General features: G+C 38.7%; 1 protein-coding gene across 1 annotated transcript in view; it reads left to right on the top strand.

The window, feature by feature from the left end:
* The window catches only part of LOC115626020 (laminin subunit alpha-1), a 130,250-nt gene that overhangs the window by 38,226 nt on the left and 69,842 nt on the right, over positions 1-22,182 (top strand). Inside the window, exons 3-5 of the mRNA XM_030521268.1 lie at positions 11,490-13,411; positions 13,526-13,756; positions 15,339-15,928. Coding sequence (XP_030377128.1) covers positions 11,490-13,411; positions 13,526-13,756; positions 15,339-15,928 — 2,743 coding nt within the window. The remainder of the gene's footprint in view (positions 1-11,489; positions 13,412-13,525; positions 13,757-15,338; positions 15,929-22,182) is intronic.

The following is a 22,182-nucleotide window of genomic DNA, read 5'->3' as shown; positions in this document are numbered from 1 at the left end:
AGAAAAATGGGCAACTTTACGTAACTGTAATTCAAATGTTTGACATGTTGTTGCAACATTCGCAGTCGGCAGCAAGCTGAGCAACAACAGCAGCAACAACAACAACAACAGCAATTGCAATCACAGGCGCACAACAACAACTACAACCTAAACAACAACAGTTACAAGCCAACCGTGTTACAAGCCACGTATGCGCATTTGGGCGCAGCAATTATTTTAATGGGCAATTTATTTATTTTGTTTGGACTACGTTTGTTTTGTTTTTTTCTCATGCTAAGTACTATTTCCCTCATTTTAAGGAATGCTTCTCTAGCCACGTCGTCGTTGTTGTTGCCTGACATCGAATTTGCATAAATCATCGCAGACATTTATACCTTTGGCTGACATTTTTAAAGCCCCCCTTTTGTCGACAAACGAATTTTTATTTGCAACAATATTTTACGGCTCTGTGACAAGGTCAAGACTTTGTGAGAAAAAATTATATTATATTACTTGCAGTTGTATTTAAGTCCAAGTGCAAAAAAAAAATAGTAAGATATAAATAACTTTATTTTAAATCGTATGGGGACTGTGGAGCTTCAGACGCTGACAGCTTCATTCAATTCTCTAGCTTGCTCGCAGGCCCGGCCCATCGTTGTCCGTCATACAAATGATAACTTATCACCCAATGCTCATTATGCTGTCTGACTATAATTGGACTAGCCTTGATCACAGCTGTTCTGCGCTGAACTGAGAAAACTCACACTACCGTAAGCTGCTGAGTACATACAGATATTTCTAAAGCCAAACAAGTTGCAGATAAGTCCAAGCAATCCCATCCAATCCAGCCAATAACTAAGTAAGTAGTATAAGCCTGCGGGGCAGGCAGGCAGGCAGGCAGGCAGAAAAAAGAAGATGCGTGTAGATGGCAATCAGAGCAAGTGCAGCAAGCTGTTGCAACACTTAACGTGTTTATCAGTTATGAGTTGCCATCGATTGGCAGGCAACATGGGAGAGAGGCACATCTGCCCTAAGTGGTCAATGCACAGTGGAATGAAATAGTAATAAATGGAATGAATAAATAATGCAAATAACTAACTAATAAAGAACTAATTTAATAATTTATCTGTTAGGACAGTTCTTAAATAAAGCAACAATTATAAAAATTAAAATAAAAAATAATAATTTTAAGAATTCACATCAAAGTAAAAGGAGCAGATCTGTCTCAACTATCAATAACACTATTGTTGCTATATTACAACAATTGAGATGAAATTTACAATTATTTCGGAACAACATTTCTATACATAGCAGCTATAGGTTAAAAAAATAAAAGCTGATACCTCTGGGTTCACTCTATGGCTTCATATCTTATACCAGGCTTATAGATATATTTTGTTGACGCTTATTCCAAGTAATATAACCATTAAATATTTTTACAACCATAATTAAAAAACAAAATATTACAATAGAGAATATTCCCCTCGATATGGAAATACACCTAATTCTGTTTTTACACGGTCTTTTTTTACACGATTTTGATATAACACGGTTTGTAAATTAAAAATATGACATTTTAATTTTTTATAGATAAGGAACCAATCACCTATTTTTGCATATGATCAATGTCTTTTTTACACGGTTGTTTCTGGAACCAATCTACCGCGTAAAAACAGAATTAGGTGTATATCCATATCGAGGGGAATATTCTCTATTGTAATACTTTGTTTTTGTACAAAAAGAAGAAGAAGAACGAAACCGCTACTACAGCTTGAAAGAAATAAACTGATATGGATAATAACTTTTCTTATTATTAAACAATTTAGTTACGGCTTAAAAAAGAATAGAATATTATAGGAAAACTATTATATACAGCTCTTTTCTATATACAAATTTCCCTAGAAAAATATAATATACAGAGTAAACCAAATATCTAAACAACTTAACAAATTGTATTCTCAATGCACAGAAAGCTGTAAACAATAAAGCAACAAAGCATCTACTGCTCAATAATTGAGTGCATTTTGTTATAGACTTAATTCTGGAAAATTCCCCATCATTCCTATTCCACTGTGCGATAGCATGGATGGCGATAACAATGTGCACAACATGTGCGAAAACAGCGTTAATACTTGGGGTCAGGCATGGGACGATTGGAACTACTTCCCCATTTTTCGTTTTATTTTATGTGAGGCGTGTCAATGAAATATGTGTCAATACTGCAACTGTGGTGTCAAGTGTTCAATACCGCAGTAATGTTGTGATTATGCCTTTCTCTTTGCACCTCACTCTCTCACTCTTTATCGCTTCAGCTCTATCTCTCCGTTTAGTCGTTAGTCTTATTGTCCGAACCAGTTTCCATGGCCGGCATTTAAGATGCCTGCCGGCTGATAAGCAACGAGCGCTTGTCAAATTAGACAACAAGATAAGAAAAATATGCTAGTTAGACAACTTAATTGTAACTTAACCCGAGTAGCGGTAGTATATACTTATAAGTATAGTAGTATATTGATGAAGCGATAGTCCGTATTGACTTATCGACAGTGTGGGCCCAACGACTCATAACTCACAACTCCAAGCAGCAGGCCATAAATTACTTAATTAGTGTTTATGTGCAACTTTTATGGTTGCAGAATATTTATCGCTCAATGGCCAAAAGATATCAGGCGCAGCAGGCCAGGAAATGCAATAGACACGCAAACTCCTCGCCGTCTACGCTAATTGCCAAAAAAAAATTCAACTAAAATCCAATTTGAACATTTTAGGCGGCACCCACCCAACGAGAACATTAAAAATAAATAAGACAGACAGGGGACGGACGAAACGGACGGACAGTCAAAAAAGAAGGCTAGACAGTCAGCCGCTCACATAAGCCGCATTATGTATAATAATATTTGTATTATCTCTGCGAAACATGTGCAAAATAATTCTATATATACAGACATATGTATAAGTATACTTCTACAAAAACTTCATAAAAGTTTTTGTATGGCGACGGCCAAGAAATAGAATTTGGCTGCCATGTTGGCGATAAAGCAGCTATATATGTACAATTACTTACTATATATACTTGTATATAGAAAACGTGGCCTGCCTTTTTTGATTTCTTTATTTTAATGTTGCCGCTGCCGCTGCTGCTTTATTCAAAAAACTTGTAGTCTCGAAAAAAAAAGTTCTGTGATTTTATTCTGCAATAAAAGTAATGGAAAAGTTTGTGACTGCAACTGCAACTTTTTATCTTTGAATTGGCGCATTAATTCGAGTATTGAGGCACTAAACGTAACTTTTAACAACGCCTAAAAAAGCTGCAAAGAACAGAGAGGAAAAGAGTCGACAAGTTTTTGGTTGGCAGCTGCACTCTGAACCGCACTGTCTCTATTTTAATATTAATATTCAGGTTAAGGAAAACCTACGACCTTAAAGCTATTCTTGTTGAAAAAAAGAAGTAATGCTTAAAACGAAAGCAATTGTTTAATAGAGATATTTATTCTATTTTTGGCTAAAATTACAATCTTCTAAGGAACACATACAACTTATTAGATATTCTTGTTGAAAATAAGTAGTATTGCCAAAAAAAAGGAATTGCTATATATATTATTTTATTATTATTATATTTTTCTGAAGTTTATATCTATATACGCACAATATTAAAAACCAGAAACAAGATTTGGCTTTCAATGTATAACTGTAAGATATTTAATAGATTCAGAAAATGAATTTCTTCGCCTTATTATTAGTGGTACTTTGTTTATATCTAGAGACTATTAAAGTAGATTATTACTTGTGGTATTAAGGCAGAAGACAAAGCGAGTACTTATACGTATACGTATCTGTCGGCAACTAAAGAGATGGGCAAGTCCAGCTTTTCATTTGGCTTAAAATTAAACTACAACTTTAATGGAGCCATGCTCTGCAAAATAAGAAAGGCGTTTGTTAAGAAAACTAAATAACTTTTTCAATACATTTGTTATAATAAAAATTGAAAAGAAGTCTGCTTCTTCCAGCCCATCAATGAACAAATCGATAGGGACACGTCGTCCCTCCGTTCGTTTGTCCATTCGTCTGTCCGTTTTCGTGTCTGTCTGGATGACCTACTAGATTTCGGAAATACCTGAACCCACATTGACCAAATTTGATATAAAGACTCTTTTAGATTTTAATTTTTCCTCCCTTTCCATGCTACTGTTGAAAATCAATACAAACATAAGTACCAATGCACGCATGTTAATATAAGCAGATAATAATCTTATGTTATCTACAAGTTATCTGTCACTGTTGCATACGAATGTAAGCATAAAGAATATGTATAGCAAAAGTGTCAGTCTCCAATAAAACTCTAAAGCGAACAGACGCACGGCGGTCCGCGACTATTGTCTTTTACTTTACTCCTACTGAGCCCTTCCCTTTTCAGCGAATATATAATCTATTCAATAGGTTATGGGCCCAGGGCATATAGGCTCATAGGAGAAGTTCAAAGTATTGTGAAATAGTAATCGTTTGGTGACTCAAGAAATATAACATTTAAAAAATGAGTGCGCTATATCAAATAGACAAATTGGAAGAGCATAACTATGACTCATGGAGCATACAGATGCGATCTGTCTTAGTGCACGCGGAATTGTGGAGTGTGGCATCAGGTGCTGAACCTAGTAATACTGAGAGTTCAAGGCCAAAAGATGAAAAGGCATTAGCAATTATAACGCTAAGTGTAAAAGCTTCACAATTGGGCTTCATTAAAAATTGCAACACTTCGTACGAGGCATGGAAAAAGTTAAAGGACGTTCATCAGCCGAGTGGACCTGTACGGAAAGTGTCGCTGTACAAGAAATTGCTAGGCAAACGCATGTTTCAAGGCCAAAGCATTTCAAGTTACATACACGAATTTAACGAAATTCTGGATGGTTTGTGTACAGTTGGCATCGAATTAAATGATGAGTTAAAAACAATCGTGTTGTTGTCAAGCTTGCCCGAACCATACGAAAATTTTGTCGTCGCCATTGAGACGCGTGACAATTTACCGTCATTTGATGTGTTATGTATCAAGCTGATGGAAGAGGGAGAGCGCAGAGGCAATGCAGATGGAGAGAGCGAGAATGCAAGAGCATTTATAGCTACGCAGCAGATCGTCGCGCATTCCAAAGCGAATTCAAAAAGGAATTCAAAAATCGTCGTTTGCTACAACTGCGGCGAAAAAGGGCACTACAAGGCACAGTGCAAGCGTGAGAAAATTCGCGGTGAAGGGAAAAAGCAATCGACAAAGAAAGAGATGGAAAAGCAGAGCAGCTTGTTAAATGCGTTGGACGTTGGAAAGATAGAGAACAACATGTGGTGTCTGGACAGCGGAGCAACAAGCCATATGTGTTGCGATAAGACGTTATTTTCAAAATTTATTGCGCACACTGAAATGATCGGTTTAGCTGACGCTGGTTTCCTGAAGGCCGAAGGCAGAGGAGAGGTGAAGTTACAGACAGAACTTTGTACCTTGGTGTTGTCAGATGTACTGTATGTACCGAAAATGAATGGCAACTTTATGTCCGTCAGCCGGTCAGTGCAAAAGAACAATGTTATACATTTTGGGCCACATTTTGCTAAAGTTATACAAAACGGCGAGTGTATACTGAAAGCGAATAAAGTTGGGAACCTTTATATGTTTCAAGGCAAACAAAATAGGTGTTATTCCGCAACTGAATCAGATGGTACATTGTGGCATAAGCGTTATGGCCATTTAAATTTTACCAGTCTGAAGGAAGTGATCAGCAAAGAGCTAGTGCGTGGTATTGGAAAGGTTGTTTTCCCAGACAACTTGAATTGCAAAACGTGTATGCTAAGCAAAATACATGTACAGCCATTCCCAAAGGTAAGCACTAACCGTGCCGAAGAGCTGTTGGAACTGGTTCATGCTGATGTATGCGGCCCATTCGACACGAAGTCACTTGCTGGATCCAAATACTTTCTGACCTTCATCGATGACAAGTCCAGGCGTATATTTGTTTATTTTTTGCGGAAGAAAGATGAAGTGTTCAGTAAGTTCGTCGAATTTAAAAACTTGGTTGAACGGCAAACAGATAAAAAGCTCAAATGTATTCGAACCGACAATGGAGGCGAGTTTGTCAACACAACATTCAACGGTTTCCTGAAACACCATGGTATTGCAAGGCAATTGACCGTGGCTTATACTCCGCAGCAGAACGGCGTGGCGGAAAGAGCAAACCGGACATTAACGGAGATGTCCAGATGCTTATTGGTGCAGTCGGGCCTAGGCGAGTCTTTGTGGGCCGAAGCAGTCAACACAGCAGTATACATAAGAAACAGATCACCTACCAGTGCACTGAACAACCTGACTCCAATGGAAGCGTGGACAGGTAAGAAACCCTGTGTTAGCCATCTAAAAGTTTTTGGTTCCATTGCAGTTGCACTTGCAAAGGGTCCCCGTAAAGGCAAATTCAAACCCAAAGGGCATGAGTACCGTATGGTTGGGTATTCGGTAGCAGCCAAAGGCTATCGGTTATACGACCCAGAGACGAGGACGATTGTCGAAAAACGAGACATTCTATTTGATGAGCGTTGTGGTGGTCATACCAATGAAGATACCGTTACGGTAGATTTTCCTGCATGCGAGGTTCAAGAGCATGTCACTCACACGGATGGTGACAGAAGCATCGACGACGATGACAGTGAGCACAGTTCTGACGACAGCAGCTCCAACGCATATGAGAGTGCAGTCGAAAAAGAAGACTCTGACGAGGATACTGTGAAGATTGGGCCAGGCCGGCCTAAAATTGTTCGAAATGGTAAACCTGGTCGTCCAAGAAAGCAATACAATGTGCTTGGAGCATTGGTTGCTAGTGACGTAATGGTTCCGACATCCTATGATCAGGCCGTTGGTAGCACACATGCAGTATTCTGGCAAGAGGCGATGCAAAAGGAATATCAGGCACTACAATCAAACGAAACCTGGCAGATGGCTGATTTACCAAAAGATCAGCGAGCAGTTGGTTGCAAGTGGGTATACAGCCTGAAACGTGACTCTGATGGAAAAGTCGAACGTTTCAAGGCACGACTCGTTGCTAAAGGGTGCTCCCAGAAGTATGGCGTGAACTATGTAGAGACGTTCTCACCCGTTTGCAGATTGGAAACCGTGCGGTTTATTTTGGCGTTAGCAGCGGAATTGAAGCTGTACCTTCACCAGATAGATGTGTGTACCGCCTATTTGAATAGCGACCTGCATGAAACTGTTTATATGAAGCAGCCACAGGGATACACAGATCCCAATAATCCAAGTAAGGCTTTATTGCTTAAAAAGGCAATATATGGATTGAAGCAGTCGGGGCGCGAGTGGAACTCCAAGCTCGATTGTGTACTACAAGGCATAGATTTTGTAGCATGTGAAAATGAACCGTGTCTTTACAAAAGGAACGGAAGAGGTGACTTATCATTAATCCTTGTTTATGTTGATGATATAATTATAGCATGCCGATCAAAAGAGGACTTGGCCAACATCAAGTCAGCCATTACAACATCGTTTGAATGTGTTGACAAGGGAGAGCTGCATTTGTTCCTTGGCATGGAAGTGCAGCGCGACGGTGAGCTTGGCGAAATTTCGCTAAGCAATTCGCAATACATCAAAGACATATTGCGTGAACATGGATGCGAGACCTGTAGACCTACAGCGACCCCACTGGATGCTGGTTTCCAAGTGATATGTACCAGCGAGCATTGTCAAAAGGTTGACATTGCATCCTACCAGTCTTCAATTGGCGAGTTAATGTGGCTGGCGCTTACAACAAGGCCAGACATATTGCATTCCGTTGCCAAGTTAGCTCAACGGAATCAAGATCCGCATGCAGAGCACCTAGTGGGTGTAAAACATGTGCTTCGATACCTGGCGTCAACTGTGGACCTGAAGTTGCACTACAAAGAGTGTGGACAACCCCTTACCGGCTATGTGGATGCAGACTGGGGTGGCGACCGCATCGATCGCAAGTCGTATACTGGCTATGTATACTACTTGGCTGGAGGACCCATATCCTGGCGATCTGAAAAGCAACGCAGCGTGGCACTTAGCAGCACGGAGGCGGAGTATATGGCTCTTTCAACTGCGTGTAAGGAGGCCATATACCTACGGCGTCTTATAGTGGAGATTGGCTGCGGTGACTCGAGTACTCCAACTATTCTTCATGGCGATAATTTAAGTGCTCAACAATTAGCTAAGAATCCTGTACACCATGAAAGAACAAAGCATATTGATATTAGATATCATTTTGCAAGACAGGTTGTAAACGAAGAACAAATTGTTTTACAGTATACATCAACCAATGAAATGATAGCTGATATTTTAACGAAAAATCTCCCTAAAGCGAAGCATGTTCATTTTACAAAGCTGTTAAATTTGATTTGAAAATTTTTGTAAAACATGTTTGCATTGAGGAAGGGTGTTGAAAATCAATACAAACATAAGTACCAATGCACGCATGTTAATATAAGCAGATAATAATCTTATGTTATCTACAAGTTATCTGTCACTGTTGCATACGAATGTAAGCATAAAGAATATGTATAGCAAAAGTGTCAGTCTCCAATAAAACTCTAAAGCGAACAGACGCACGGCGGTCCGCGACTATTGTCTTTTACTTTACTCCTACTGAGCCCTTCCCTTTTCAGCGAATATATAATCTATTCAATAGCTACAACATTTTTAAGACTGTCCACAATTCCAATGTTAAGCCGTGCATCCTTAAATTCTTTGTAATTATTTACCCCAATTTTAAATAAGCTTATCCTCCTACGATCCCAAAAAGGCGCACTTTTTTGACACATGGCATTAGACGGTCAGGATTTCACTACTTAAATATAATTATTTTGTGTTTTTTTATTATTGGAATGGTACTTATTATAATGAAAGAGATTTAATAATGAATAAATTTAAAATTAAATTAAATAACAAATTGGGGGCATTGTATAAAAATGATGTTGTGAGTAATTCTTTTTTAGTAAAAGAAAAAGTTATTTTATTTAATTGGTTGCAACCGTATTTAAACTGCTTTAATGTAAGTGAGAAAAGGAATAGTTATTTTATTTAAATGGTGTCAGTCGTATTTAAACTGCGATTATGTAAGTGAGAACTATACCCTTTATACTACTTGTATAATATTGCCAATATTGTCAAGAAGCAAGTCTTCCCTAATAAATAGTTATAATTTCTTAATGAATATTTTATTTACTTTTTGAAGTTTTACAATAATCGATTGCCACATTTTCCGCCTTATTACGTGCGCAGAAGGCTGACCCACTTTTCAATTCATTATCAATTCATTATCAATACATACGAGTAGACGTCTTACTTTGAGTTTTCTCTTAACATTTTTCGCAATAAAGCGCAGATCAAAGCCGTAGCGCTTTCTGCAAATTAGCAGAGTTTTGATGTTCACTCCAAAAGCAGTCTCCAAGTCGCTAATCTTATCAGGCTCCCTGCAGTTGTTGTAGTTGTTGCAGTTGTTGATAGTATTTGAGGCACGCATGCGCAGAAACCAGTGGCTGCGCATACGCCGTGCGTGTGTTTTATCAATTTTGGAAAATCATTAGAGATGTGTGTGTGTGTGTGTGGAAATATTAGACCGTGGTGTGGAGTCCATTTAAAGCTACTTGCCCCAGCAGAACAGGTGCTGTTCGTAACTTGATAGAGTTGTTGTTGCTGTTGTTGTTGCTGCTGTGTCTGTTGCATTCACTTGTCTGTTTGTTATCGTATTTTGATGTTCATTCGATATGCTTGACATTTTTTTCAACTGACTGGTGTGCAAGCATGAGGAGCGAGCGAGACGGCACCAGCTGGCTTAATCAATTATCATGGGTCGCTTTGGCTGGCTGCCACACCTTCCACCTCCCACCTTCCACCACCCACCTTCGCCTGTCGCCTGTCGCCAGAAGGCAAACAGAAAATCCGAAAATTCAATTGCCGCTCGTATGCGTTTTTTATTGAATTTTCCATTTTTGCTTTTGCTTTTGCGATCCGATCCGTTGGCGCCGATAGGCGCAACAACACGCGACTTTGTGGCGTTGTTTCGCCTTTAACGGCTATTTCTTTTTTTTTTCTTGCCACTATTTTTAACAATTTTTGTAAAGGCTAGAAAATGTATAAATATTGTTTGTCAAGTGTTTGTTGTTGTGCTTAGCCGTCGTGTGTTTGCCAGACAGCTCCAACAATTTATGACGCTGCTTAAACTTTTGCCCAGCAGCGGTTTTAGCCGAGCTTATAGACGTAGTAGCTGCAAAAATTTAATAGAAACATCAGCAAATCGTAGCGACAATTCTTGGGTGGGTGCGAATGATAAACGATTACTATTTTATGCGAAAATTAATAAAATGGCAATCCCCAAACCATAATGAAAATGTTTTTAAAGAGTGATGTTCATTCAAGTTTGTTTTAAATAATTTTTAAAATAAATTCAGCCACAATCAATGAGTATAGTATATCAACCTTTCTGAGTAACTTCGATTAATAATATTACATTTTGCTTTTGAAGTGTAACACTGCAATAATTTTATCATAACGAAGACTTCTTAAGAAACTGAGTATGAGTTGCCTTTTAAAACGTTATCCAACTTGCATTCCAACATGACTTATTCCCTTCATTAAGCTTTGTTTTTCCTTCACAAGTACATTTCATAGGAAACTATCTTCATTATGCCAATTTGTTTTTAAAAAGCATGAAACCCATAAATAGTTTTCAAAGTTATATGCCATTTACCCATATTGCTTACAGTTAATTATTTGTTACTTCTTTAATGTATTATCATATTCCAAAATATGAACGAGTGGTATATACATAATTACCGTGACAGCCCCAAAAAACCAGCCCATTTCAATCCCTACCATAGCATCTACAAACACGCGATATCTCCTAAACCTTTGGAGAAGTGCTTTGATTAACTGTTCGTTGTGTTCGTTTCTGTGGAGAAACAAGCCAATTATTGCTGAAGTAGACTCCGCTACCTATTTAGGTCGAGTTAATTTTACAGTTCCTTGTAAAACCACAGGGGATTATTTTCCGTTTATCTTGTCTATATGCAGACTATGTGTTTAAATTATAACGAACTTTCTCTATTAAGCTCAACACAATTCCCCCTCCCTCTCTAAAAAACTATCATTTCTGGGGATAGCTTTAATCCCCTTAATCAGTTATAAAATATCTTCAATAAGTCGGCAGTCAATATTTTATTAATTAATAAATTAAATTTATGATGATTAGATGTGGTCTATTATTTATCCTTGTAGGTGTTTCCAAACACAGCACGCCCTTACACTTTTTAATAAATGCTTAAATTAGTCAGAAAAAAATAACGTATGTCCAAGATAATAGTTGCACAAATATCTGAACTAGATATATACTCGTACATATTTTATACCGGAACTTATTTGCTTATGTTCAGATATACTTCAATTATAATAACTTCTCTCTACCTCTGGAAGATTTTCCATAACGGCTAAGTAATCAGTTTATTATTTTTTTCAGACCTACCAGGTGTTCCTCATCATGCTGAAGTCGGCCAACTCGCCACGTCCCGCCTCCTGGATACTGGAAAAGTCCGTAGACGGCGTTAACTACGAGCCCTGGCAGTATTTTGGCCTCAGCGATGCCGATTGTCGACGTCGCTACAATCTGGCCGGCCAGAATGGCAAATATGAGTTCCAAAACGATACAGAAATCATCTGCAGCACACAGTTCTCCAAGCCGTTGCCGTTGGAGAATGGCGAACTGCATGTGTCGCTGGTCAAGAACCGACCTGGAGCTATTGAGCAGAGTGAAGGGCTGTTGCGATTCATAACAGCGCGATTTATTCGCATACGCCTGCAGGGCATGCACTCGACGGCTAATTTGGACAACAGTGTGGATTGGTTGCTCGATGCTCAGTCGCTGGAGAAGCGCAGTTTCTATTCGCTCAAGCAGGTGCGAGTGGGTGCTCGTTTGGACTGCCATGGTCATGCGAATCGTGTCCAGGAGTTTGCCGGGAACTTCACGACAACAACAACCAGCCACCTGCAGTGCCTATGCCAGCATAATACCTGTGGAGATCAGTGCGAAGAATGCTGTCCACTGTTTCAGGATCGGGCGTATCGCACGGCCAGCAGACGGGAGGCGAACGAGTGCGAAATATGCCAGTGCAATGGGCATGCGGAGAAATGCAGCTACGACGAGTTCCTGGAGCAGGGAATCTGCGTGGATTGCCGCAACAATACTGCCGGCAACGAGTGCGAGTTCTGTGCGAGCGGCTACTACAGGGAAGTGGCTGCGCAGACCACAGATCCCTGCCTGCCCTGCGCCTGCAATGTCCAGCGCTCCACTGGCACCTGTGACCCACGAGGCGGCAATTGCCAGTGCCTGGAGGGATTCCAGGGCGCCCGGTGCGAGGAGTGCGCTCCGGGCTATTATGGCGACGATTGTCGGCGTTGTGAGTGCGATTCGCGCGGCACCATTGCCGGCAGCGAGTGTGCAGGAACTTGCGAGTGCAAGACGCATGTGCGCGGAGAAACGTGCGGGGAATGCGCGCCAGGATTTTACGATTTGAGCGCCAATAATGACGAGGGCTGCACGCGCTGCTGGTGCTCCGATGTGTCGGAGAGTTGTCACAGCGCCCAGCTTCAAACGCTAGCATTCGAAACGCTGAACGACTGGAAGCTCACGGATATACAACGCACACAAGCAGTCGCCGTCAGTGTGGACGCGGAAACAAATCGTTTGAATTTCGTCAACGAATTGGACGAAGTGGAGGCGATCTATTGGCAGGCGCCTGCTGGCTATTTGGGAAATCGTCTGACCAGCTACGGAGCTCGCCTCTCCCTGCAGGTGGCATGGGTGATCATGCGTGGCGATACGTCGGGGAAACCCACCACGGGACCCAATCTAATACTCTGCGGTCGCAATGGCCTAAAAATTGCCTATGCCGATGAATCCTTCGAGGGCGGGACGGCCGCCTTGAATGTGACGCTCACGGAGAAGGGCTGGTATCATGTACCGCCGGCTGTGCGCGACATAAAGACGCGTCTGCGTCGCACTGAAAGCGGTGCCTATCACGGCGAAGCGGTTACACGCTCCCAATTCCTGTCGGTGCTGGTCTCGTTGGATGCCCTACTCATTCGCGCTGCCTACCACACCGATCAGGTGGAGACGTCGCTGGAGCGTGCCGTCATCTATTCGGGTGGTGTGGAGTTGGGCGCCCATGCCAGCACCCAGGTCGAGCAGTGCATTTGTCCGCCCGGATACACGGGCTTGTCGTGCGAGGGCTGCGCCTTTGGCTACAAGCGGACCTACGAGAACTCTACGAACCATCAGCTGCTCGGCAAATGCATTCCCTGTCCCTGCAACGGACACTCCAACTCCTGTGACCTTCAAAGCGGCAACTGTGGCGACTGCATGCACAACACATTCGGAGAGCGGTGAGTAGAGATGCCACCCATCACAAAATACAATCCACAACTGGCCAGTCCAGACGCAATCTAGTTTACCACAGCTTAGTCGTGACACAAACCTCTTAACGTTTCTCTTTGCAGCTGCGAGCGTTGCCAGCTCGGCTTCTATGGCAACCCATTGCAGGGCACACCCCATGACTGTAAAAGGTGTGCCTGCCCGCTGCTGGAGGACTCCAATAACTTCTCGCCCAGCTGCCAGCTCAAGACCTACAGCTACGTCGACCTTAATCCACAATTCGAGCTCATCGAACATGCCGAATATATATGCACACAATGTCCGGAGGGCTATACCGGCGACCACTGCCAAGTGTGGTAAGTAAACAGTTTCTTGATTTTGGAAAATATATACACCTAGCCCTCGCTTGAAACGAACTCTTTCATAAATATGCTCCCTTCCTCCTTTTAACATAAAGCATACCTCTTTCTTACACTATTGAAGATGGTATAAATGTAATTGAAATAGGGAACAATTTCATTTTTAAACGCTTTTATTGTAACCATCTTAATGTCCAAGTAAAATATATTCTACTATATAGAACATCACTTCTGTAAACAATAAAACAGCACATTATTTGCACTTTCATGACATATCATACCTACTACAGTATAACTGGCGCTCTATACGCTAAAACTTGGATAAAACTCAAATAAAATCGAATAATATAAAAGTAACCTGATACTTGTAACGCTAGGATAAGGTTAATAAATAAATAAATAAATAAACTGTCTTCTGATTCAAAGACATTTATAGTATCTCGATGATGCGCAAGAGTTGTTGGAAGACAGAGGCATTGTTGACGAACTATTACATTAAATTGCTGTGAATCAATCAAGCAATTCTAAACTAGTAGATGACAACAACTCTGAAGAAACTGAACCTACAAATATAACCTCTAAATGAACCTCATGGAAACACCATGCAAGTTTATGAGATAGTTGGAAAAAATAATTAAAAGCCACTAAACAATCAAAAAATACTTTTTTAAAAGCCAATAAACAATCACAAAATATGTTTGTTTGCCAAGCAAGAGGACCATAACAAAAAAAAAAAAAACATGTTTACTACTTTTAATTTGAGCCAACAAATGGATCTAAAATTTTCTAATGCTTTAATACTTTTTTCGTTGAAAATATTTGCTTTTCTGATAGGGCCTATCCGTATATATTTAACAACTGAAGTAATTTTTTGTCCATTTCAATCATGTTTGGACCTTAACAACAACCACAAATTTGAACATAAAACTTTCTTACTATTTTTTTGTTGCCTTTGTTGAAATGTAAGAAGATTTCGCTTAACACGAGGTTTTCTAAGTACTAGGAACGCAGCCCCCATGTTAAGCGAGGGCTAGGTGTATACATATGTATGTATGTATTAGTATTTCAAACTAACCAACATCGCTAGACAATTGTTTCAAGCGCAGAGGACTCTTATAAATGGAACACATTTTATTGTTCAATTAAAGTTTTTTCTGTATTGCAGTTTGGTTTATCTTTTTGTTAGGTTTAAGTCATTAAGCTTAGGTGTTTTTTCGTATCATTTATCCCACTTTTCACTGTCAATTGTTGTTTATCTCTTATATTTCTCCATTTTGTTAACAAATTAATGAAAGTTATTGTAATAATAATAGCAAAATTAATATAAAGGAAAAAACTCTGTTTGGTTTCTAGTCACTCACAATCCACAGTCCCAGACACAATCCACAATAACAGTTAGTCAAGACACAGTCCCTCCTCATACATTTACTTACTTACTTACTGGCTCACCATCTGCTAGTCCCGACACAAACCTCTCACCAAGAAAGACAATTTACAACCCACATTCGTGCATAGTTTCTGAGAGATATTTAAATAGAAAATTAAAGCAGCTATATGTTATTTATTTCAACAAATGCAGCGACGATGGCTACTTTGGGGATCCCCTGGAGTTGGGCAGCGTGTGCCAGCGCTGTGACTGCGATGGCGGACCCTGCAACATAACCACAGGCGCCTGTATTACCTGTCGGGGCAACACTGAGGGCTGGCACTGCGAGCGTTGCAAGCTGGGCTATTGGGGGGATCCAGCCGTGGGCTGTGAACCTTGCGACTGCTACGCCGATGGGGCGGAGAGTGGACTCTGCGACAGCGCCGATGGCCAGTGTCTGTGCCGGCCACGCTTTGCGGGCCAAAAGTGCGACATCTGCGACGCGGGCTACGCAAATGTGGACCTCAAGTGCTTGCCCTGCAACTGTGATGCCTTGGGAGCGGCCGCACTGGACAGCTGCGATCCGAATAGTGGCCAGTGTGTATGCAAGACGGGCGTCATTGGACTAAAGTGCCAGGAGTGTGCGGATGGCTACTTCGGCATGAATGTGACGGCACAACAATTGGAGGACTTGGCTGCACTGCGTCTGGCATCGTTGGATAGCGGAGATGGCGCTGCGGAATGGGAACTTATTGAAAGCGATGATGATGCGGATGATGCGGGCGCTGCGATTGCTTGCGAGGGTAAGTTGCTTCTGCCTTTTTCTTTTAAAAACAAAACTAGACTAGACTACATGGTTTTATTTGAAACGAGCAAACAGCAAAGCTGAACAACTGCTGGTTGGGATTTAAGAAAAATACGTTTATGTCGTAGTTTTATAAAGTTCGTATTATCTGAAATATTCCATATGGACTGCGAAAATTCGGAAGATAATGTAAAAGATGTGCTATGGGTTTTTGAATGAAGTAACCAACATTTATTTGGTTTTTAAGATTTCTTTATTCATCTAAGTTTTAATTGAGTACTATTGAAAAATTCAACGCTCTAGATTGTGATTCTTTGGATGAACCAAGAGTTGGGTTTGTTTCTTTGTATCGCCTTATTGAGATTATAGATATTTTCAACTGAATATTCAATTTCCTCGTTTCGTTTGCTTTCAACCAAACAGCCATATGTGTTCATAATCTTTTATATTGCCTACAGAGAACTTGGGAGAACTTTTAAAGATCGAATAATATTTTAAGACAATTTAATATTTTTTATTGATCGGAAAAATGCTGTTATAGAACGAAAAATCAATGTAGTATACATTTTAAAGAGAGTTAAAAACATGACTATGTGGATTACTGCTATATATTTATCTTCTTCGACAAAACATTATCTGAAAAAGCATTTAATACTAAGAACGCAGTCTCACAACACAAAGGTAGTTGGTTTAGTTATCCGTTAACATAAAATTATCTTTTTTTTAATATTTCAAATCGTGAAGCTTAGATTTCATTTAAAAACAAATGAATCTATCTCTATTTGATTTGAAATTCTTAAAGTATACTATTAGAAAACTCCTCATAAATACAAACAATTGACTTGCAAAAAAGAGGATTCCATATTCTATCCAGAATTAAGAAACTTTAATGTTTTTGAAATCGTAGTGTTAAAGTTAACTTATGTACATATACTCGTCTATTCATAATCGCCTTTAAGTTCAATCCACAAAATATAAAAGACTTGAAAAGTTAAAGCCAAGTTTCAAATAGAAGACAACATTTATTGCTTGTATTGAAAAAATCTGTAGAGCAGTGTAGATGCTACTTGAGTGCTGCTTTTGCGGCATAACAAAGGAATTTTTTCGAAATAATTTTTAATAATGAGTATGCGGCGGCGATGCAACACATGCAACACTTTGATCGATGCCCTGTTTTGATGCCACTACTGCTGCTTCTTTCTCTGCATCATTACCTGACGCCGAGGCATGGATATTACTAGAAAACAGATGTGTGATGCCCATTCGTTCCATGCTGCATGTACAGTCGTAAATATTCAGCGTTGCAACGCCCTCGATTTCTGTAATTGAATTGGCGGCGCTCCACTCTGACCTGTTTCTTGAAGTGCCCGGATGGATCTCCTTTACTCGCATATTGATTTACTTTTACTGCACACTCTGGCCCATTGAATTTATCGCTTAATGCACAAATCAGTCAACGTTATTTCTTCTCCAAATAGCTGCTGCTTGTCTGTTTTAACAGCCTGCAGCGCCGGCTAATACTTTTACTCCAAAGATGTTACAAATACTTGGGCATTATGCGCAATAAGTATGCTTAAAGCTGCTCAATGTTTGGGAATTTTTAATATCAATGGCAATGTTTGTGTTTTGTCTGTTTGTGAAATTCTTCCCAAAATTTGTGTTTTTTTTTTAAGAAATAGTTCTAAGTATAAATATTACTTTAGGAATACTTTAATAAGCGATATATAAGTATGATTTTTTCGTTAGATTATTTCTAATAGCGAAATTGTCAAATATTTTGAATAGATGACGAAAATAGATCGGGTCTGCATTCAATTTAAGTCTACAGAATCAATTCAGAGGCTTTCAAAAAAAATAAAATAAATAAAGCAAAGAAAATCTGCTCCTGGGACTTTTCCATGACAAAATCGTTCAAAAAACATCTACTTTTAAGGGAACTTTGTATTCATTTAATTATTATATAAACGATAACATATTCTGCAAGCCTTCGATAACAAAACAACGGGCAACTAAATCATATAATCTGGATTTGCCGATTGCTGTTGCAAATAAGACTCATATAAAACAAAAAATATATATTTAACATATTCATGAAAGAAAATAATTAACAAACAAATGATATCGATTTTGTGGAACTTGCAAGCTATTTCACATTGAAGAATAACATGTCGCTATCTTTTTTTTGCAAACCCAAAACTACAACATATATATGTAGGGCTAAAAGTTATTTGAAATAAGTTTATACTTTCGATAAAGTTAGTCCGATTAAAGAAAAGCGTATTCATTTCAGAGCCTGTTACTGTTAGAAATTCGATTTAGAAAGAAAGCTGACTTGGAATCGGAATATATTTTGTGTAAAGGCTGCCACAATTAAACAAATCAAATCAAATAGATATGCTATACATACTTACAATCAATATTGAATAGCAGGCCAACAATAGCCAAGTTAGCTCAAGAATTTATTTTCCAGGTACAACAGAAAAGCTATTCCTTAATCGAAGCAGCTTGTTTATTTTATATTGAGGTCTTTCGCACATACTTTTATGAATTTTCCTTTGAGTATAATAAAAATATTTGATTAGCAACACACTTTCTTCCAATTTATTTTCCAGGTACAACAGAAAAGTTAGTCCTTAATCTTCTATATTTCTTCGATATTTATGTCTTTTGCACATAGTTTTATAAATTTTCTATTAAGTATAATGAAAATATTTGATTAGCACCACACTTTCTTCCTGATTAGTCACCATTGTACTATTTATTTTGACAACTAAGTTGCATCAAGTCCATAAAATGTGTTTCCATTCATTCAACAATTTCAGCAGCAAGGTCATTTAAGTACTTTTTTTATCATCATCATTTTTATAACTGAGCCATAAACGTTCAAGCCAAGTTACTCATCATACGACCGACCATTTCACATGTAATTCAATCTTGCATGCTTGCAGTTCTCCTTGAGTCTGTACGCAGTTGGAATAGCTTTTTGAATAGACGACAATGGGCCAAGACTTAAGTAGCCTTTAACGCTCAGCTCAGCTTGGCTATGTGCTCAAATAACAATTCATCATAACGTTAAACATACTACTACTTACAACTAATTGCGGGCCGAGATCCACTTGTCAATCCACTTCTTGCACCTTCTTTATTTAAATGTGCCGCGCAAAGGTGTTGTACTTGAAGAATTACTCGGATTGCATAACCCACCGCGTTGTCAAAGTATTCTTCGCTTCTTACATCCCAAATTAACTTTTGTCTTTCTTGGACTTTTGTCAGCAAGTAGGCAGCTGTTTCTTTAATTGTTAACTGTCTTTACTGGCTGGACACGCTTCAAGTAATGGCCGCTCAAAGCACTTTGAGTTGCTTAGCTTCGATTTGTTGGCAGGTCATTTAGTGGTACTGAGGTTTTTGGACAGAGGGTAAGGAAGACTTTTCCAGATGTCTAGACCACACTGAGAATGGATTAAACTTTGCAGTTAGGCTTCCAGTTACAGAATAGTTCATCGTGTAGGAAAAGATGAAGAATGAAACCTCTGGGCTACGTCAAATAAAACTTTTAAGCTTTAGTGTGCAGTTGTGGAGTTTCTAAATAATAAATGAGTATTACTTATATAAGCATATAGCCAACAATCTTGTGTAACAGGACTATTCAGTTTAATAGTTGAAAATTGGAAATGGAGCAAACTTAAAGCTAAGAACAACCAACTTTGCTCGTTTATTTTTAATATATTTTATTATTTATTTTTTTACGGATAAAAAAGAAATCGCAGATCGTTATAAAAAACTTAAAGCACAAACAATACAAACATATTTTTATTTCCAAGCAATCGTATAAGTGACGTTTTCTGTTTTTTAAATCTACCAACTGAGAGGCGAAACTTATAAGACTGAGGCTACATAGAAAATGTTATAGAAAAAAGGCCAATGCATTCTAAATCTTTTAATTTGAATTATAAATATATAGACCAGTACTCCATAGCTTAGTGAGATATTTTTGTCTGTCATTAAATATAGTTTATCTTACTGGAACAGCAATACGTTAACCAAAATCACAATGACTCTCAAACTATGCCAATAAATCTATTTATAACCTCTGGCGAAAACCTAAGTTATTACAGCATTAAAGTCAAAAGTTTATGCAAATGTTTAGTTAAGTTGCAAATGTTTTCCTCTGTTTTTTTCCTGCCTGGCTTGTGCCACAAATGAGTTGCGTTAAAAATAAAAAAACAAGTTTAAAAACGCTGAAAAATAGCATTTAACAAACAAACTCCTTCATGAGTAAAGGCCAGGCAAACACATTAGGGTCAAAAGTGTTGAAAACACGACACACAAATCTCCAGTTGATTAGTGGGGTGTTTTCATATTGCTTGTTGTAATACTCGTATGTCATTGTTGTTGCTATTGTTGTAGTTATGGCTTTTCCTGTTGCCTTTTAGTTTGTTTGCCTGCTGGCAACAAAGTTGGCAATAGCCCGACATTTGACTTAAAGCACCACATCCACAAAATTTACGCAAGCTACAGTTTGGGAAGCACTTTAAAATGCAAGATGTCAAATATAGATTTACTCAGTTGATATTTTCAAAACAAATATTACATATATTACTTCGCTTTGTTCGCTGACTTTTTAATTAGTTTGGTGTAATGCTGGCCTGTTTGAAAAATTATGTGGCCCAGTGTTTTTTTTTCGCCCCCCTCTCCCCACCGTGTCGAGTCCATTGAGCAATGGCAAAGAAATGTTGTCGAAGTCGAAAGCCAGTTTCGCCTTATCGGCTAGATCAGCAACTGAACAGGCCCCACAAACAGCAGCAGCCATGACAATGAGGCTCGATCTGATGACAATTGGTCTGACTACCTGCCGTTCACTGAATGCTATTTCGTTGCTTTTGTTGTTGCTTAGGTGGTGCCCGGCGGCATTGTGCGGCTTACAGAAGCTCAAGCTTGCTTATATAATCAACATACCCCTACGCACCTCGAATTGTGGTGTGTGGGGCCAATAATTTCGTAGAGACTGTCGCTTGAAAAAGTTAACCGTTTTTTTACGAGTGACATTTTCAGTGTGTTTTGATTTATTTAATTTATTATTTCCGCTTTTATTAATAACTTGTAATCTTCCTTGAATGAACGACACCCCCTCAAAAGTAAAGCAACTAGATCCACTACACACAAATATTTATAATTTTTGGGGAGCTATGAAGTACATATGGCTATATGGCTGTCCATCTGTTCGTCTATTTACTATCTACACTGAAAACAATTCCATGGCACATATATAGTATTAGTATTTAAGTATTTAATTTATAGTTATATATTTCATTTATTTAATTCAATATAAATAACATAAATTTAACCAGATTTGAATTAAGTTTTAATTGTAATTTGAAAAATATTCAGTTAAAGCTTGATTATACGAACCACTTACCAATACTTCTATATTTATATCTATATGGGATTTACCTCTTTTATATTTGGCACCCACTATGCATTATAAGGACATCGTAAACATCAAAGCTTAGCTAAGCTTAGCTCTACTTAGGGCTGTAAATCAACAAGAAAATTCTGATTTTAAAATCGGGATGTCGCCCGAATATCCAGTTTAATTTTTTAAAAGTATAAAATAAACGAAGTAATAAATAAATTTCAGAGATATAAATAGTTGTCCATTAAAATCGATGAATTTTACATATTTCGATATTTAATATCGTTATCGCTATATCGAAATGAATCCCTGGCTCCAATTCCAAGGAATCTGATTGCTCAGACAATAGAGGGTAGCTATGTTATTTTCAAGTTCTTAGAAAACGTAAATAGTTAAGGGTCTTTAGAGCCCAAGAAACTACAAATGGATCGCATAAAAGCTCATTCATAAAAAGAGAAATTAAAAGCTAAAGAAAAAAGGCAGCAGATCTTAAATAAATATATAAGATTTAAAAAATATATATATGTGTTATATTTATTTGTCAATCGCTTCCGTCCATTTCTATTTAAATAGTTGCATTACTATTTATTTAGTTAGCTCCACTTTAGTTGTAGATTTGGAAAACCAAGCACCCACCCACCCAGACACAGTAGCACGTGCGTTTGCTTGGCACTAATTTCCAAGTCCCACGCATAGGAGTTGACTGCACAGCGCAAAAAAAAAATGTAAATAATAAGAAAAATAGTTGTAGGCTATCTAAAAAATTAAGCAGCAAACTACATTTAGCCGCCGGTCATATTTTGTAATCAGTTCCATTTGCCGCTCACCGAAAGACACTA

This window comes from Scaptodrosophila lebanonensis, unplaced genomic scaffold (assembly GCF_003285725.1).
Source record: "Scaptodrosophila lebanonensis strain 11010-0011.00,11010-0021.00 unplaced genomic scaffold, SlebRS2 tig00000080-arrow-pilon, whole genome shotgun sequence".
In the NCBI taxonomy this organism is placed as follows: Eukaryota; Metazoa; Arthropoda; class Insecta; order Diptera; family Drosophilidae; genus Scaptodrosophila; species Scaptodrosophila lebanonensis.
This window is presented reverse-complemented; position numbering and strand designations above follow the sequence as displayed.